General features: G+C 38.0%; 2 protein-coding genes across 5 annotated transcripts; both read right to left on the bottom strand.

Moving 5' to 3' along the window:
- Positions 1-779: 779 nt before the first annotated feature.
- Positions 780-9,902, bottom strand: nt5c2l1 (5'-nucleotidase, cytosolic II, like 1). Of its 4 annotated transcripts, XM_044334427.1 has the most exons (19): positions 9,421-9,902; positions 8,432-8,490; positions 8,218-8,291; positions 7,855-7,972; positions 7,016-7,111; positions 5,584-5,675; positions 5,311-5,368; positions 5,128-5,221; positions 4,937-4,990; positions 4,765-4,848; positions 4,592-4,627; positions 4,089-4,196; positions 3,934-4,000; positions 3,234-3,404; positions 3,095-3,146; positions 2,749-2,809; positions 1,451-1,627; positions 1,271-1,361; positions 780-1,181 (listed from the first exon to the last, which is right to left on the bottom strand). In XM_044334427.1, the coding sequence occupies exons 3-18, from the start codon at positions 8,234-8,236 to the stop codon at positions 1,272-1,274; spliced, it is 1,377 nt and encodes a 458-aa protein (XP_044190362.1). In that variant the 5' UTR covers positions 8,237-8,291; positions 8,432-8,490; positions 9,421-9,902; the 3' UTR covers positions 780-1,181; position 1,271. The 4 variants fall into 4 exon arrangements, with proteins under 4 accessions (XP_044190362.1, XP_044190364.1, XP_044190361.1 ...); XM_044334429.1 differs by lacking the exon at positions 7,855-7,972; XM_044334426.1 differs by lacking the exon at positions 8,432-8,490.
- A 100-nt stretch (positions 9,903-10,002) lies between these two features.
- Positions 10,003-16,606, bottom strand: slc2a11l (solute carrier family 2 member 11, like). The gene is made up of 12 exons (XM_044334430.1): positions 16,498-16,606; positions 16,121-16,219; positions 15,823-15,983; positions 15,555-15,679; positions 15,201-15,330; positions 13,440-13,588; positions 13,141-13,328; positions 11,634-11,744; positions 11,200-11,301; positions 10,991-11,066; positions 10,764-10,891; positions 10,003-10,609 (listed from the first exon to the last, which is right to left on the bottom strand). The coding sequence occupies exons 1-12, from the start codon at positions 16,564-16,566 to the stop codon at positions 10,394-10,396; spliced, it is 1,554 nt and encodes a 517-aa protein (XP_044190365.1). The 5' UTR covers positions 16,567-16,606; the 3' UTR covers positions 10,003-10,393.
- Positions 16,607-17,097: the final 491 nt, after the last annotated feature.

Below are 17,097 nucleotides of genomic sequence, written 5' to 3'. Positions count from 1 at the left end.
CGAAGATCCTGCTAAAAGCTCCTGATATTGACATCTGTTGCAACCATGACATGTGCAAAATGAGATTTGTTACATTAGGAGATCAACAAAAACATGCATCAGTTTTACCAGCAGATCTGATGTATTTACCATTAATAACCAATTATTAACCAATAAGTTTCAAAGCACATATTTTACTGTTAAAACTGTTCTAAAGCTTTCGCAAAAATGAAGTCAAATAAACGTTTTGAAAGTGAATAAAACACAATCTAGACTCATTTCTGGTCACACACACAATGATCTGTTTGCAGGTTTGTTGCAGAGGTGATTCACTGCCATCCAGTGGATTACAGATGTAGTACAGAAGGAAAACCTTCATGGGTTGAGTCACCCAAATGACACAAATACACATTAGAAAGTAATTCTTGTATTTCTAGTTCTGGTTTTATTTGACCAAGTTTTGCAATATCTGTCTCTGATATTTCTGCCTCAATCCAAATAAAACAGAGGTGAGTTTAATTTAGTGTCTGGTGCTCACAGAGTTTAAAAATCCAGCATCAATGTGTCCTGGCTACTCTGGATGATTCACAGACTTCATTGTGAACAGTTTTTATTGGAACAAAAGAAATACTTTCTACAAAAGGAATAGTAATTATGAAAACTGTTTGTGTAATCTACTGGAGAGTCTAAAAAGACACTAATACTACATGAGCATGCCCTTGAATATTAGCTGGGATCCTCTAATGCCAGATACATACACCGGCATGTTTAGTTGTGTACTTCAATGAAAACTCAACAAATAACATGAATGATTTATTGAAACGATTCAACAGAAGTTACTCTCACAAACAACAAATAACTAATGTGACTTCTTGTAAAAGTTTAAAACCTAAAGTGCATATACAGCACTAAATGTAAAAGCAGATTAAGACACATTCTCACACATATATACAGTAACCCTGAGTCTTCTTTTGCTTTCAATCCTAAACTCTCAACTTCATTTTTTTTTTTTTTTTTTTTTTTTTTTTTAGTAAACGTTACATGGCACAGCAATTCACATCCAGCAGGTGGAGCAATAAGTCACATTTGTTGTAAAGGAGGCACATCATAACTGCAACAAACCCCTCATACATGGGCAGCTGTGGAAAGGTGAAAACTGTCAAATAGAAGCACATCTCATCTGTCTCATCTTGTCTTCAGCACTGCAAGACAGAGAAATGTTAATTTAACACTGTGATTCAGAGTAAAGATCCAGTTTTGTTTCAATATTTCAACATGATAGTAATGCAACCTTAGTTTATGTTCGTCTTGACAGTATGGTTGACAGTGAGCTCTGTTGAAGTGAAGTCGGCGGTGTTTTGAGACAATGCCTCGTGGGGCATCTGAAAGAGTTGTCAGTGATAGTCAGATGAACAATGGCTGTCGTGATAAACAATGAAGGCACACAGATTTCTTTTGAGAGAGAACTGACCAGCACTGGAGGAGACGTGAAAAGATAATTGAAGGGGTAGTGCAGCAGGTTGATGCAGGTGGAAGAGTATAGATCTGCATAACGCATCAGCTGGCTGGCAAACAGCGTCTGTCTGGAGCCGCTGCGCAGGAGGCTGCCCATCTGGCCGTAAGACATGTCCATTCTGTAAGTCAGCACCTGCAGAAACAAACAACCACATTAGCAAGAAAAAAGCCTGGACAGATGAAAATAAGACAAGAAAACAATCTGAAGCCCTACAGGTTAATGCTTTCTGTTTCTGTTGAAATAAGGCTTTCTCAAAGTTTTATAATATTATTCGGCATTATACCAACAGCTTCCTAGTAATATATTTCCCATAAATTGATGTGTTATTTAAGTTCTCTTTGTGCTGCTGCGCTGTTAACATGAAGGGAAATAGGTAGATTTTGAATGGACAATCAAACCTTCACCTTCATTCAAGTGAGGTTTTGATGAGTGGTGAGGTTGTGTGTTAAGCTCCTGAAGGACTTTGAATGTTCCCAGCAACAAGAAAGATAGAGCCTCTAGTGTAGTTAAAGCGGCAACAAAATTTGATGCATCCATTTCTTAAAGGACCACTTTGTAGGATTTAGTGGCATCTAGCGGAAAGGTTGCAGATTGCAACCAAATGAAAAAACATGTTTTTTTGAGATTTTCTGTCATTTATAATGTTAGATATCTATGTTAAAAATCGTCAGAGTTCCAAAACTTGAGATGAACGTATGAAAAATGCTGCCTGAAAGTCATAAGTCAGGGCTTCAGCCTGCTATGAATGTTTCTTTTGTAAAGTTACCTCTACTTCCTTCTCATGATGACATCAGATCATCAGCGCATGCCCACAGCCTTTGTTGCTAGGGTTGTTCCATGTTTTTTTTTACACTGTCCATTTGTATATTTCAGACCAGATGCGGGCTCAAACATATATGGATGTATTTGAGAAATTGACATGTCCAGTAAAGAATGAGAAAAAGAAGTTCTACTACTACTGCCAGAAACTGGCCAATCAGAACAGAGCAGGCTCATGGGGCGGGGGACCTTAAAGAGACAGGAGCTAAAACGGCCTGTTTCAGACAGAGGCTGAACTGAGGGGCTGCATAAAAGGCCAGTATGAGATAAATAAGAAGTTTTCTGAACTGTAAATCATACAAAGATATATAAGTAGTGCCCCAGAATTTAAATATAGACCTGGAAATGTGCATGATACCTCCCCTTTAAACTACTTAAACTAGCTTAAAAAAAACAAATTATATATTATATTATATTTAATATGTGGAGCTCACCTTCATTCTGGCCTGAATAGCCCTGATGTCAGGACAGTCTCGACTGCCGCTGCCCAGGTGTCTTCAGGCCACAAACACAGAAGACAATTATCAGATACTTTACTGTTTCATGTAACTAGTTAAACTAACTCATAGTTCATGTAGAGCCTGAACAATGAAATGGTCATGTGATGACAACTAAACTAGTAAATGTTTAATGAACTGAAGCAGCAAAATATCAAGAATCATTTAACAGATATATAATATTCCAAGTATTTTAGAATAAATGAGTTAACTGTTTACTAAGGGCTTTAAAACACCGCATAAGCATAATGCAAGAAAAAGGTACAGATGTACACAAACTCACTTGTAAAGCTCAGTTAAGATGACATCCAGACGTCTTATCTCCTCAAACAGACCTGAAAAATCAAGACAGACATCAAAACTTTGGAATCCACAAGAAATTACCACAGTAACATAAAGACAAGATCAACTCCTGTTCTTACTTTTCTTATCATCCCACACTTGTAGCTCTTTGGTGAGCTCTGGGACAACCAGGAACGTCTTCCAGCCCTGGCGTTTCTTAGATTTGAGGATGTCGCCGAAGATGTGGTCTCCAACATACAGGATTTCCTTACCTTTGACATCCAGCAGATCACAGACAATGTCCGAGGATCCTGCAACCAGACGTTGATTCACAATACACATAAAAGAAACTAAGCAAATAAAACTAAAAATTGCCTGAAAATACAAACACATCAACACCACGAGCACACATAAAAACACATGCACATCTTTTTAATCTATCCTTGTGAAGAGAGAGAGCATTTGTTTGGAGGTCTAATTACATTTCTTTCAACATAATCTCAATTTAGTCCTAAAACTTTACCCAAATCACAGCCAAACCCTAATAATGGTCAAAATAGGGCAAAATTGAACATATCAACAATCACCTAGTGTGTAAAATAACTGTACTAGGGTAGATATCCTCTTTTCCACTAATTGTAACATATTTCTACAGTTTAAACTCTCCAAACTGTACACAGTTGCTACAGAAAGTTACACTACTTTTACTTAATCATAGTAAAAGAACCTCCAAACTTCTTGTTCTGTTCTTATTAATTCAGTAAATATTCTGTGACAATTAGTAAAAAGAACCCAACAACATCTAAATAAAAACACATAACTAGTAATTGTGAATCTCACCTCCAGAGTAGACTGTTCCATGCTGGAGGGCACCTGTGTAAGTCCCAATCCGAAGCTTCCCTGTGTCCTGTGTCAAAAATACATCACACATGAATGAAACCTGCTGCGATTCAACATGAATATGTAAAGTGACAGCGTCCAAAACTTTCTCATACCGTGTCTACTTGTCTCAACACAGTCCCCTCTGCAAAGAACAGCGGCTTCCTGGTGTCCACAACCACAAGGTCGAAGAAGGAACGCCAGGACTTTTTCTGATTTCCAGACTGGAATTAAGAACAAAGTTAAGTTCTCATGACTCTCTTAAAGGTTTCCTGTGGAGTTTGTGACCTCTAGTTGCACTATGGAGTGCATGCACATACAGTCCTATCAATCATTTCATACTACTCCACTGATCTACATGTGGCTGGCAGAGGCAATGAAAAGGAAGACTGCAAGCCAGTAGACATGGATGTAAACAATGCAGGATTTAAAATACTTAGAAAAATTAGTTTTGCCAACATTTTATGAGGAAGGAAATGGATTCAACACATTTGTTAGATCACAAGGATACATACAATGAGTTTTGGTGAGTATGAATGTAAACATCACTTTTGTTTGTTTACAATAAAACTCCATAGGCCACCTTTAAGCGTAAACTTTCTGAATAAAATTGGCTTACCTTAGTGCCATTTTCAAGCAGGTATTTCATAATGGCCTTGATGAAAAAGGCAAAATACAAGTTGTTAGAATAATTGGTCATTTTGAATGTCATGTTTCTTCATTTTCATGCAATTTGTAAATGTAAATTGTTTGAGTGTTAAGTCATGTCAAAACACAAGTTTGGAAGCTCACCTCAGTGTAGGTGTAGTCACTGTTGGTGGCAAGAAAGACTTTAGCCACTTCTTTAACCCGAGTCAAGAGTGCATCGATATTTGGCTGTAAAGAAAACATTTATTTACTCTAAATTCAAGCTTTTTTTGCTAAAAGACATTTTGGTGCACAATACGTTCAGTTTACCACTCACATCTCTTACGACGTATTTCTCCAAATTCTTAATTGTTCGTTCTTTCAAGGTACCCTAAACAGCACACAGATAAGTGTGTAACAGTTACTATACAGTACAGACAAAGTATGGTTCCCTGCATCAAGACAGACACACATCTGCAGTATTTCTTATTGTAAAAAGCCACAATTAGAGATGTTTTGTCAATTCACCGTATCGTGAATAAAGTCCATTGCATCTCGGACATCCTGGTACATGCTTCTGTAAGACATAAACAAGTCGCCGTGGTGGTGACCATCCAGGACGCTGGAAGACAATGAACAGCAGAGAAAGAGAATTAGGATGTTAATTTATAATGGTTCAGAGCAGAGAGGAACGGTCAAACTATGGCTCACTTTTTGTATCTGGTGCATCTGGTGAAGAAGTCCACAAGGCAAGCGTATAGATAAGTCTCTGCAGAATGCATGGAAACACAGTTAATGAGCACTTTTAAGCTGCTTATGTCATATATAAGATTATACACTTATATTTCTTTTTATTTAGTTTTAATTCACACAAATGAAGAACTAATTAATATATATAAATGTAATTGTCAAATCTGACATTTCTGATTATGTTAATTTTACAAATTATAGAATAAATGACAAAAAGTAGAAGTAAATGTTAACCTGAGAGATTGAAGAGAGTGTTAAGAATGTAGAAACGGTCGGTGTCATCTCTTTGAATGAACTTGTTGGGGTAGTAGTTGTGAATGTCTTCCCTGTGAAACACAAACATACAGGTGAATATCACATATCCAGACACACAAGCTTACAGACTCCAATATCCCAAAGTCCTAAACAAATGTGAATGATTTTACATTTCAGTGAATATTAAAAAAAAAAAAAATGTCTATGTGAAATCTTGTGATAATCTACAAACATGCAGATTAGATGCATTTCTGTTCATCTGCTGCTGTGCTTTTTTAACCACATTCAACCAGCTCATCTCAGCTGACCGTCATGCTGCAGTCATTATTAGCTGTTTATGTTTCCCTTGTCAATAAATAAGTATGAATGGCATCAAAATGTGAGAGAAACTGTCAGAAACTGTAGATTGCAGCTGTTTTTCACAAAATAGAAACTGTCAAATTACAAAAAGAGGTCCCCTTTTTACTGTTGGATCCAAGATATTGTAACTTCAGTCAGTTTAACCTGTAAGTGAAAACGTATACATTTCCACTGAATGTTTAACACTCAGTATATCTGACTTTTGAAAAATGAATGATACACTTCTGATTTTTTTCTTGAGATATAACCAGTGGTTGAAGAAGTATTCCATTTTAATTTCCCTCCATACATGTATTAAGACATATAAAAATACTTTGCTTGGAATAATAATGTGTGTCTGATAAGGTTTTTCCTCAACAAAAAGTGTAATTACCACTTTAAAATCCTTAAAATGCCATCTACTCCTTCTCCCTCATTAAAAAATTACAGAACCTATAAATATGTAAATTTTGGTCATTTTCAAAGTTGAATTGCTGAACACAAGATGTTTCCTTCCTACTTCACTGTAAAGTCTCAGCGTTTGTGGCTTCAAGTTTCCACATGACACTTGTGTAAATTGTTTATTGGACCATTTTTCAATTTTCAATTTTGTTATACACACAGATAATTGCTCCAAAATCCTCACAGTGTCAGGTGATGAATAAATATTTGTGTGTTGGTTGAATCAGCATCATAAATGAACTACACATAGGAAGATGTAAATAGTAAATGTATTTTAAATGTATTTATATATTTATATATACATATTTTTTCTATTAAATCTACTTATTCAACCATTTTTATCCTGCATATCTTGTCCGGGTTTGCTGAGACAGCAAGCAAACTTTTTATAATGCTTTTTGTCTTTTAAACATGACGTTTTTTTTAATTATCATTTTATCACTGTCAAACAAACACGCCTGGGGAGCTGTTTCTGTACCTTCTTCACTCAGTCTGTCTCATCTTATGAGCTCACAGGTGTTGTAGCTGTCCATAATAAAATAGCAATGCAACAGAGTATGTGCCAATATATTTATACTGTATCCTGTAAAGGAAAAAAAAGGTCATTTACCCTTTGAGGAAGTGGAAGCCGTGACTGCAGACCAAAACATTCCCATTTGAATCCACCTTCAGGAGGTTCCCGTATCTGGTGTCAATTACTAAACCGCTGAGGGTGGGAGAAGGAAGAAGAAGAGGTCATTCAGACATGAAATGAACTGAGAGTTGAAGCAGATATAAAAGAATATATAGGTATATATAGATAGATGTGAAGCAATATCTGTTTTTGTACTTATCATAACTGTTTTAACCTTCCTTTAACTGAACTATTATTTTTGTGTTACAGAACGGTTATGTATTATGTGTCTAAGGGCCTCCTCATCTCAAGAGGTTATACCTTGAATCTTCAGATAAACTTTCTCTTATTAAAGACCAAAACGGCCTGCCCATAAATATCCAACATGCAGCTTCAGTGAATTCCTTTACAAAACATCTTCAGACCTTTTAAATCTCATCTATAACATTTTTAGTGCCTTGCCTATTTAATTGAATCTCGTTTTTTATTATATTTTATTGTGTGTTTGCAACCTTTGATTTGTCAAGTGCCTTAAATGTTTTTATGAAATCTATGTGAAGTACCTTGAGCTGCATTTCATGTATGAAAGGTTCTATACAAATAAAGTTTATTATTATGTTATCATTTCATTTTTATTAAATGTAAATACAATAAATTTAATAAATGACACCAACTGCATAACATAAACTAAAATATAGGAGCACTAAACCTGGAAAAATGTTTGGTTTGCTCCACCAAACTTTAGCTTGAACTTTAACTTCTCTTTCCACAGAACGTCAGATGAATTGATTTCTTTATTGTGTCATTGATCCTCAGCTGCTGAGTGAAGAACTAACCGTGTGGGGAAGCTGGGGTCATACGTGTAGCGTAGAAGCTCATGAGGGTAACCAATAGACACCACTCTGTCTCTTATCAGCTCAAAGCCCATGCTCTCATAGTCAGGAGACTTATATACTGTAAACAAACACACACACACACACACACACACACACACACACACACACAAGCACACAGTAAATCATTAGCATACAGCCAGTTAATCCTGTGTAGCTGGTTCAGGAGACAGTTCAGAAGCTATAATAATAAAATGATAACAATCATACTTCACATATATAAGCAGGAACCACAAATAGATTCCTCAGGGTGACACAACACTTTGCACACAAAAGTCTTCTTGTTGTGGCGACAGCTTTACGTACTTGCAAGCGTGTAGTCCATGTCGAAGCCATAGCATTTGATGTTTTCCAGTGTCAGACTTCTATTGACGAACACCCTGTGATCGAACACAATACAACAACAGAGCTGAAGTGTGCAGACTCATGACTACAAAAGAAAAGATGTTGGAGTACGAGACCTCTGAGCTGTTGCGTTGCACAGTCCATGTCTGTGGATTGTGTGAGTGAGGTTTCTTACGGTTCAGCATGTTGTAGGAGACCCTCAGGTCTTTGCTTATCAGCTTGTTTGCATCAGTCCTACCAAGACATTACATTCATGAAGGCTTGGAGGGAAGAAGTCATCTAAGATAATCTGAATCATCTAAGAGAATGCTTTGTTGTGGTTTGACATAAAGCAAAGATTTATTGCTTTTCTGTGACATTCTAAGTATGCTTATGGTCGCTCAATGTCTCATTTTCATCACAGGAACATTTCAGGGGTTTTACTTGCACCCAAGTGCCTTCGGCAGGGCTGGAGCTCGGTGGTGGCTAGAGATGTTATCACACCCTCAATTATCTTTGTTGATTGAGTGCCAATTATTATCAGAGTCTCAAAAAAAGCATCCATGATGTCATTCTAACAGGCTGTTGTGTTCACTGTTGTAAACTGAATATGGTTTCCTGTGTCACATGCTCCCAGATGCTCTTTATCAGTGACACCCTGACAGTGAGGCCTATCTGCAGCCCATCCAGTCTCAACCCTCCCTGACAGTTCATACATATAGGGTTGCTGTAAATAATTTACCTGCAAGCTCTTGTTTTTTTTTAAGCATGTTTCTGCTGAGCATTGAGGGTCTTTCTCCTGAGATCATTCTGGCAAATAAAACCTGGTGAGCAATGAGTGTGTCTGATGTAGAAGCGCTTACTGTAGAGGGGAGCAACTGATTAAAATATTTAAGTGACAGGGTGCAAAACCCGTGTCAGACAGTTCAGGTAGTTGAGTCTTGTGGGACATGACAATTATTAATTGTCTAAATTGTAATTACTGTGTCAACATAATTAAAATAATGATATATTAATAATAACAGTGTGTTAATAATGTAGAAATAAATACAGAACTGGACTGGCTGTTGTGACTGATGAAGGAATTACACAAAAAAGCAGCATATCACTGTTGTAAACTCTGAAGTATATTCGTGTGTGTGTGTGTGTGTGTGTGTGATATTACAGTGAAACAAATTGACTCACTTTTGGTCAAAGCCTCTCTTCACCTTGGGCTCACCAGAGGAGATGCTGGGATCTGTGTCCATTACGTCCGTTGTGTTTAGGCTGCTCATGTCCATCTCTCCTGTGAGTTATCATGCAAGTGCTCAGCGGTCTGCAACTCAGCACTTTTTTTTGGCCGTCAGTTATCGGACAAACATTTAAATTGCCAAATTTACCCAAATTTTGCAGGCGTGGACTTTTTTTTTCTATTTGCAGGCTGAAACTCCTCCCTCCGCGCACCCAGCCTCTCGCTTTACGCATTTGTCACACATTCGTCCTGCGAGTCATTCAGCTTTGAACATGCAGATTGTGTTATCAGAGGCGCACACATGTGGCGGGGCTGCAAGCCTGCGTGTTTGGTAGGAGTTTTCTGATGGCAGCCCTGCTGTGACCCGAACAGCTCATCAAAGCAAAACAGAAATTTAACATGTTTGAATGACTGATGTGACTCCCCCCACCAGTTTATGCAGCTGGACCCTGGATGTTGCGATGCCTATCTGTTTAGCCTGGGGCCTAACCTCAATGACCAAACCTCGTCTAAAACTACAAGGATGAACACAGCCATACAGTAAAGCCACATTTATTAATAACATGGTGCAGTATTGCATTGTTCACACAGCTGACTTCATAAAACAGCCTCATGTCCACATTTATATACAGAAGTTAGTTAGTTATTGTGTCATGCACATGGACTTACAAAACACTAAAATACAGTTGGAGTGGTGAAGCATTTGTCAAACATAGACAAGAACAATAGCTACTAATACCACTACATTGTTTTCTGACAGATAGTAATGATATAATTAAATTGTATGACCATATCAGTTATATCGTATATTTTCAGCTTGAGTCACATTTAATCACTTTAATCTCCTCAGTGTGATATAAACTGATATAAACTCATCTTTGCCAGTGTATATAGTGTATTTGAACTTGTATACTCTATCTGTACATATCACAATTTGGTCTCGCATGGTTTGATGCTGTCAGGTGTCTGTTCAGTGGATTGTTTCCTCTGTGACTTTCCGGATTTGCAGTGCATCCTCTGAAACTCTGCAGCGATCTCCAGCGCTGTCAGATTCTTGGTCTCAGGGACGTTGAACCACATGTACAGCCCACAGATGGTGCAAAAAAACAGGAATATGAGAAAGCAAAAGTAATCCAGATTCTCCTGGAAAGGAAGCATTTTAGGCGCATGTGTGAGTCAGTGTGAGTGATGCATTTAATTTCATTCCAAATGAATAAAATCACCAAAGTCTCACCTATTCTGTCTGTCTACTGTCCTGTAGTTTAAATGCTAAATCTGATCAAGATAATGTGCTTACCACTAAGATAGGGAAGATCATCCCCAGCACAAACAGGCCTGTCCAGTTGATGGTGCAGGCAATGGTGTAGCCGGCTGATTTGAATGACTGAGTAAACAATTCCCCTGGAAGAGGAGCTGTAACTCCAGCTGAGGGTCAAGAACACATAGGGGTATCACCACTGTTTATTCAAAAAGAAATATTATTTAAACTGAAATATCTGACAAGATCTGGAGTAATAAACCTACCAGGTCCACCAGAAAAACATGATATGAAGATGAAAATGAGGACCATGCTGCAGTACGGCATCCAGGAGACCTGACTCTGAAGAAACAAAAATATCTGTTGGATTACATGAGTTTATGAGTCGCTGTCTCTCAACACATGACATGTTTTAGGTATCAAAATATGCAGAAATATGCTTTGAACAGCATCTGCTGGGGGTGTGTTGACTCACTTGCAGGTACAGACTGATGATGAGGAGAACCAGTGTAGCAGACATTGCCATGTATCCTCTGCACAGCAGCATTTTTTTGCCTGTACTCTCAATTATCATGAACTGAAACATCAAAAGGATATTCAGCAACAATTGCACAAAATTACGCAACCACATGGGGGAGCTATAACTGTGCATTGGGACAGGTGTCACAGATGGTTCATATAACTGTGAAGGGGACCATTTTTAAAGAGCATGAGGAATTTTTTTTTTTCACAACTGTTTTCCTAAATCCACCAGAAACAACAAACATTTATGTTTTTTGTTATGTTATTATTTATTTTATGTTATTTATTATAGGATGTGTTAAGTATATTATTCTCAATATTCACTAATGCTAACAGGCCATAAAACAGATATAAAACATGATGGGATATGAGTCAAATGGGACTTACACAGGCTACAGAGGTGCACAGCTCACACAGCCCTGTTCCCAAGGCGGCATAACGTAACTGGTGCTCTTGGATTCCTGCCGCACGAAACACATCAAAAGAATAAAAGTACACCTGGGGAGAAGCATTTGAATGTAGAGAGATAACAAGCCATATTACATGTCTATTCGTAAAGCCCCCAAATTAAAGAGATTTTTAAATATATACTGTACATGCACACATTTTTTAATTGGCTTGAGTGCAGAGTGGGAAATGGGTTATTGATATTGCGTTCATTTTTTCATTTTGAAAGTAAATATATGCAGTGTTTTAACATTCAGGTATGTTTAAATGTCTGGTGTGATTTGGCTGGAAAAGGGGACTTTTAAGGAATTTTTTTTTGTTGCTGTTTTGTTTGACTGTTATTAAATGTCACCAATCTAAACTCATGAACTGCCCCTCTAGAGACAAATAAAAAAGTTACACTACTTCTTAAATACACATCCAAAATGTAAAAGTGAACTTTTGGTATTCACGTACACATCGAGGCATGAGCAGGCTAGGTCTTCATCAGGGTTCAAAGATCAAAAGGCTGAAAGGTCATTTTTTCTGTTTCATGAAAAAGCCCAGTAATTAATAAAAACCTTATATTATAACGTCCATGTTGCTCCTGCTCCTACATTCATTCATCCAAAATTTCCTTTTTTTGTTTGAAGATTTTAACCCTTATTTCTTCAAGAGCACCAGCATTTGTTTCTTGAGTGCATCCTAAAACTTTCCCTTTGAGCACACTACTTAGACACATCCATTTGGCTTGAAAGGTGCATTGTGTAGGATTTAGTGGCATCTAGTGGTGAGGTTGCAGATTCCAACCAACTAAATACCCCTTCCCCCCTCCCCCTCACTTTCCAAACATGTAGGAGAATCTTGCCACAAATCTTGCAAAAAACTCAAAAGGCCCTCTCTAGAGCCAGTGTTTGGTTTGTCTGTTCCAGGCTACTGCAGAAACATGGCTGTGTGACATGGCGGGCTCCGTGGAAGAGGACCCGCTCCCTATGTAGATACAAAGGGCTCAATCTCAGGTAATGAAAACACAACGATTCTTATTTTCAGGTGAATATTATATTCCATTTCTGCCAAGTCCATTCCACTAGATGCCACTAAATTCTACACACTGAACCTTTAATGTTTACAAAAGTAAATAAATATTATGTAATTTAAATATTGTAAAATACATCCATACAGCCCTATATGTATATGTTCTCATAACTTGTATCTACACTTCTAATATATTGACACATCTGTGGAGACTTATAGCCTCAAAATTATTCAACACTTGAACTAGTTGGACACAATCAATAAGTCTCATGTTTTGAACATTCAGGCCTCGTGCTGACCATTGATTCTGCACGTCATTGTCTAAAAAAAGAGGTGAAATGTCAGATTATGCAAAGGAATGCACTGCATCCCAAAGTGCAATTAACATTTTACCAAACTGCAAAAAACATTGAGTGTATGACAAATCACTCACGGCGTTGATGCCGCAGAGCTGCAGTGTGACGAAGGCAATGATGATGGTAAAGAGCTGCCAGCGGATTGTTTGGTTCTGAATCAGCTCCATCACTGAGTGGCTGCGAACGCTCTGCAGGGCAGCTTTCTCCTCCAGCATCTCCTCCACCTCTCTGCTGTAGTCCTTGTCACCCCACAGCCTCTTTAAAGCTATAGGGGAGCATGACAAAGCAGCGGATTTAAATGGTGATAAAACCACTGAACATCACAACAAGCATAAGATTACAAACTTCCCCTGAAGCCAAAGATGTTTTCTCTGACCTTTCTCACAGGCCTGGCGGTCTCCTCTGTCCAGCAGCAGGAAGCGGGGAGACTCTGGCAGGAAGGGCAGGGTGACAAGCTGAAGTAACGCAGTGAAACCGTTGAAACCAAGCAGCCAAGGCCACCTCTCCTCTGTACCAAGTAACTCACTGCAAGGACAAAATCAAGTTAACATTATGCAGCAGTGTAGCTGTTATAATACAATATAATGGCATGCAGACAAACACTAACTGGTTAAGTGTTTTGTCTAGTTTTAAAGTGATACCAAGTTGTAAGGTTTTATCTGGGATCTTATTTTTGCAGTTTGGGCCATCATTTTTTTATCAGTGATAATAACCAGTGGTGGAAGAAGTATTCAGATCCTTTACTTAATAAAAGTACCAATACAGCAATGTAAGAATACTCCATTACAAGTAAAAGTCCTGCATGAAAAATACTACTTAAGTAAAAGTACATAAGTATTAGCAGCAAAATGTACTTAAAGTATTAAAGTAAAAGTATTCCAGTCCCTCTGACTGATATATTATTACATGTGACATCATTAAATTATTAGTGCTGAAGCATCAGTGTGTAAGCAGCATGTTACTGTTGTAGCTGCTGGAGGTGGAGCTAGTCCAGTGGTTCCCAACCTAGGGGTCGGGCCGCTCCAAAGGGTCAACAGATAAATCTGAGGGGTTGTGACATGATTAATGGGAGAGGAAAGAAGAAAAAACAAAGTTCTGATACACAAATCTGTTTTCAGTTTTTGGAATTTGATTTTTGGTTAAATATTGGATCAGTTGAACATTTATTGAAATGAAACCATGTGAGAAGTTTAGAGGGGAAAATCACTATTTATTGGAGCTGTTAACAACTCATAGACATCTGAAATTTGACCCTGACCCTGATGATGGTGCTAGAGTAAAAGTTAAGATCACCAACGTGATTACAATTCATCCTTAGAGGGACATGCATGTACCAAATCTTATGGCAACCTACCCAAAAGTTGTTGAGACTTTTCACTAAGAAAACAAAAACTGTCAACATCATGCTGGTGCTAAAGGTTAGGAGGGAAAAGTCAGGAGATCAACAAAGTCAGTAGGCTTGATCTTCTGAGAACCATGAATATTTGTACCAGATTTCATGGCAATCTATCCAATAGTTCTGATATTTCAGTCTGGACCAAACTGGTGGCCTGACTGACCGTGGCTAAAAATCTGAACTGTCCTTTAACATACATGTTATTTAATTGGGACTCCAGAGAATTGGATCTACAAAATAAAGTCTTCAGGAATAACTAATGTTGATTTCCTGTTTGAGATTTTGCAGTGACTGTCATATAAACCTGACTTGTTTCCACAAAAGACAGTCGAAAGGTGTCAGTCAGATATTGTATAACTGTTACAGAGGTGGCTGTAAGGTGCTTGCAATGTAGCAATCTATGACCAGGATCACTTTGTGGTGATATTGGAAATACAGCATTATTGCATGAGAGTGTAGCTTTAATGTTTCAGGTATCTAACTCACTGGATTACCCCAAAAGAGACGTTCTCTGACTACAAATGGTTTGTCTATTGATTGAGTTTCCAGAATATGTACTATATCAAACTACATCATTACACTTTCATGATATATATTGATACTGTGGTATTTTACACATACCTTGATTAAAGATTTTATCCATATCACCCACCCCTATAAAGAAGACACCACACATGTGAGCTGTCATTTGAACCTACCATCACCTGACCCTTTACTTGTATATGACACTGGCCACTTCACCTGATCCCCAGCAGCTGACCAAAGAACTTCCCCATCGAGATGAAGGTAGCGACTGTAACTCCCACCATCCCTCGCAGCCTCTTGGGGGTGCATTCGACGAGGTACAGTGTATGAGCTGAGAGATTGACTCCTAGAGGCATACACAAGGGGATCATACATTTTGAGAGTCAATAGTGATCAATAACAGGGTGACAAATGACCTGAAGAACTTTGAAATATAATAGTCACAAGTATAAATAGAAATCGATTGTCTGTAGGGTTAATGGTGGAGCCAAGAGTGATGGAGCAGCTGTCTACAAAGAAATGGAAAAAAGAAAGAGAGATGAAATGGGTTTCCTCATGCTGTAGGTTCACCTGAATTGATGCCATAAAGAAATCGTCCCACCATGATCATCTCAAAGGACATGGCTGTTTGGCTCAAGAGCATCAACACCGCTCCAATTATAGCCACAAAATTGTTTAACAAAAGGCATTTTTTTCTGTGGGATAAGGAAACAGAGACTTCTGTTTTAGAGCCTGAAGCCATCATTTTGAAAAAAAAAAAAAAAAAGCTGAAAGGTTTATTTTGCTTTTCTTTGAAGGTGCTAAATTAATTGTTTCTTTTCTGTTCGTGTGCACTGACCTGCCAAATTTTGAGATCAGTAGACCAGCCACCAGTGATCCCACTAACCCCCCAATGCAGAAAATGGACACAGTGAAGGACCAGATGAGAGAGACCTGCCACTGCTGCAAGGAGACTCCGTATCTCTGCAGACATGTTTGGTTCACCAGCTCCTTTATAAACTGCAAGTATCACACACAAGTACAGTTTTCAATTTTAATTTTCAATTTAGTCATGATGTACGCGATGATGTTTTCTTTTTGCATAGTTCCACATGTTTCTTGACATTTTCACAATTTTGTGAAGCAGTTGTACTTACAGTAGAGGGGGAGGTCATCACAGATATAGCGAATCCATACTGAAATGTCCCACCGATGCCAGAGATAAAAATGGTGGCAATTACAACAGGACAGTCTAGCTGCAGAGATTGAACATATGGACAGTTTTAATCACATTGTATTTTGTTTGATATCGAAGAACTTGGATCATCAAATTCAACTTCATTAATACATGTTCCAGAGGTTACATTTGTCAGCATCTATGTTAAATTATTAATGCTGAATGCTCATCTTGGTTCTGCAGGCTACAGCAATCACTCAGGGCATTTTTATTTATTCCTAAACTTGACATTCACATACTGTATGTATAAATTAAAAAATGTGAGGTGGACACAAAATAATCTGAAATATTACCTACCAAGAGTGTTAAGTACTGTGTCATAGCTGGAGCCAGGCTGTTGTTGTGTCTGGAGTCTTTAGAAATCATTCACATCTTAAAACGGTGCTGCTGTCATATAACTTTGCACTGAAATTATTAACTTTCTATTCAGGCCAAAGAGGGAATGCAATAGGACTTTGTGTGTATGTGCATCAGTGCAAGTAGATGAGCTGCGTGGATTCATTGTGTTTTCTTAAGGATTTTGCACAATGACGTTAAGAGACTTTGGACAGACAGATACTGAAAAAGTTATTTATTGTCTTGCAATCTGTCCGAAAGCTTGGGAAACTTGCACTGAGTGAAACGCAGACATGACTATGAAAACTTGAAACTCATGAGGATTTCTTTCTAAAGTTCCAATCAACCAAATAAAGCATCCATATTTAAATATTTTAGCTTGCAGGCGTTCTTATAGACCCCCCAAAATGTGACGTTAAGTTCCTGTGGACTGTGAATCTGTGATGATTATGTCATTCTAGTAGGTGTGAACAAAGAGGTCGGGCTGGCCCCCTCCAACCACCCCTTAAAATTTAACAGCCTTTTACTTGTTAACTGACCTCTTTGCTTTACAGTCTACAA

This window comes from Thunnus albacares, chromosome 18 (assembly GCF_914725855.1).
Source record: "Thunnus albacares chromosome 18, fThuAlb1.1, whole genome shotgun sequence".
NCBI classification, from domain to species: domain Eukaryota; kingdom Metazoa; phylum Chordata; class Actinopteri; order Scombriformes; family Scombridae; genus Thunnus; species Thunnus albacares.
The sequence above is the reverse complement of the archived record's forward strand: the minus strand, read 5'-3'. Positions and strand labels throughout refer to the sequence as shown.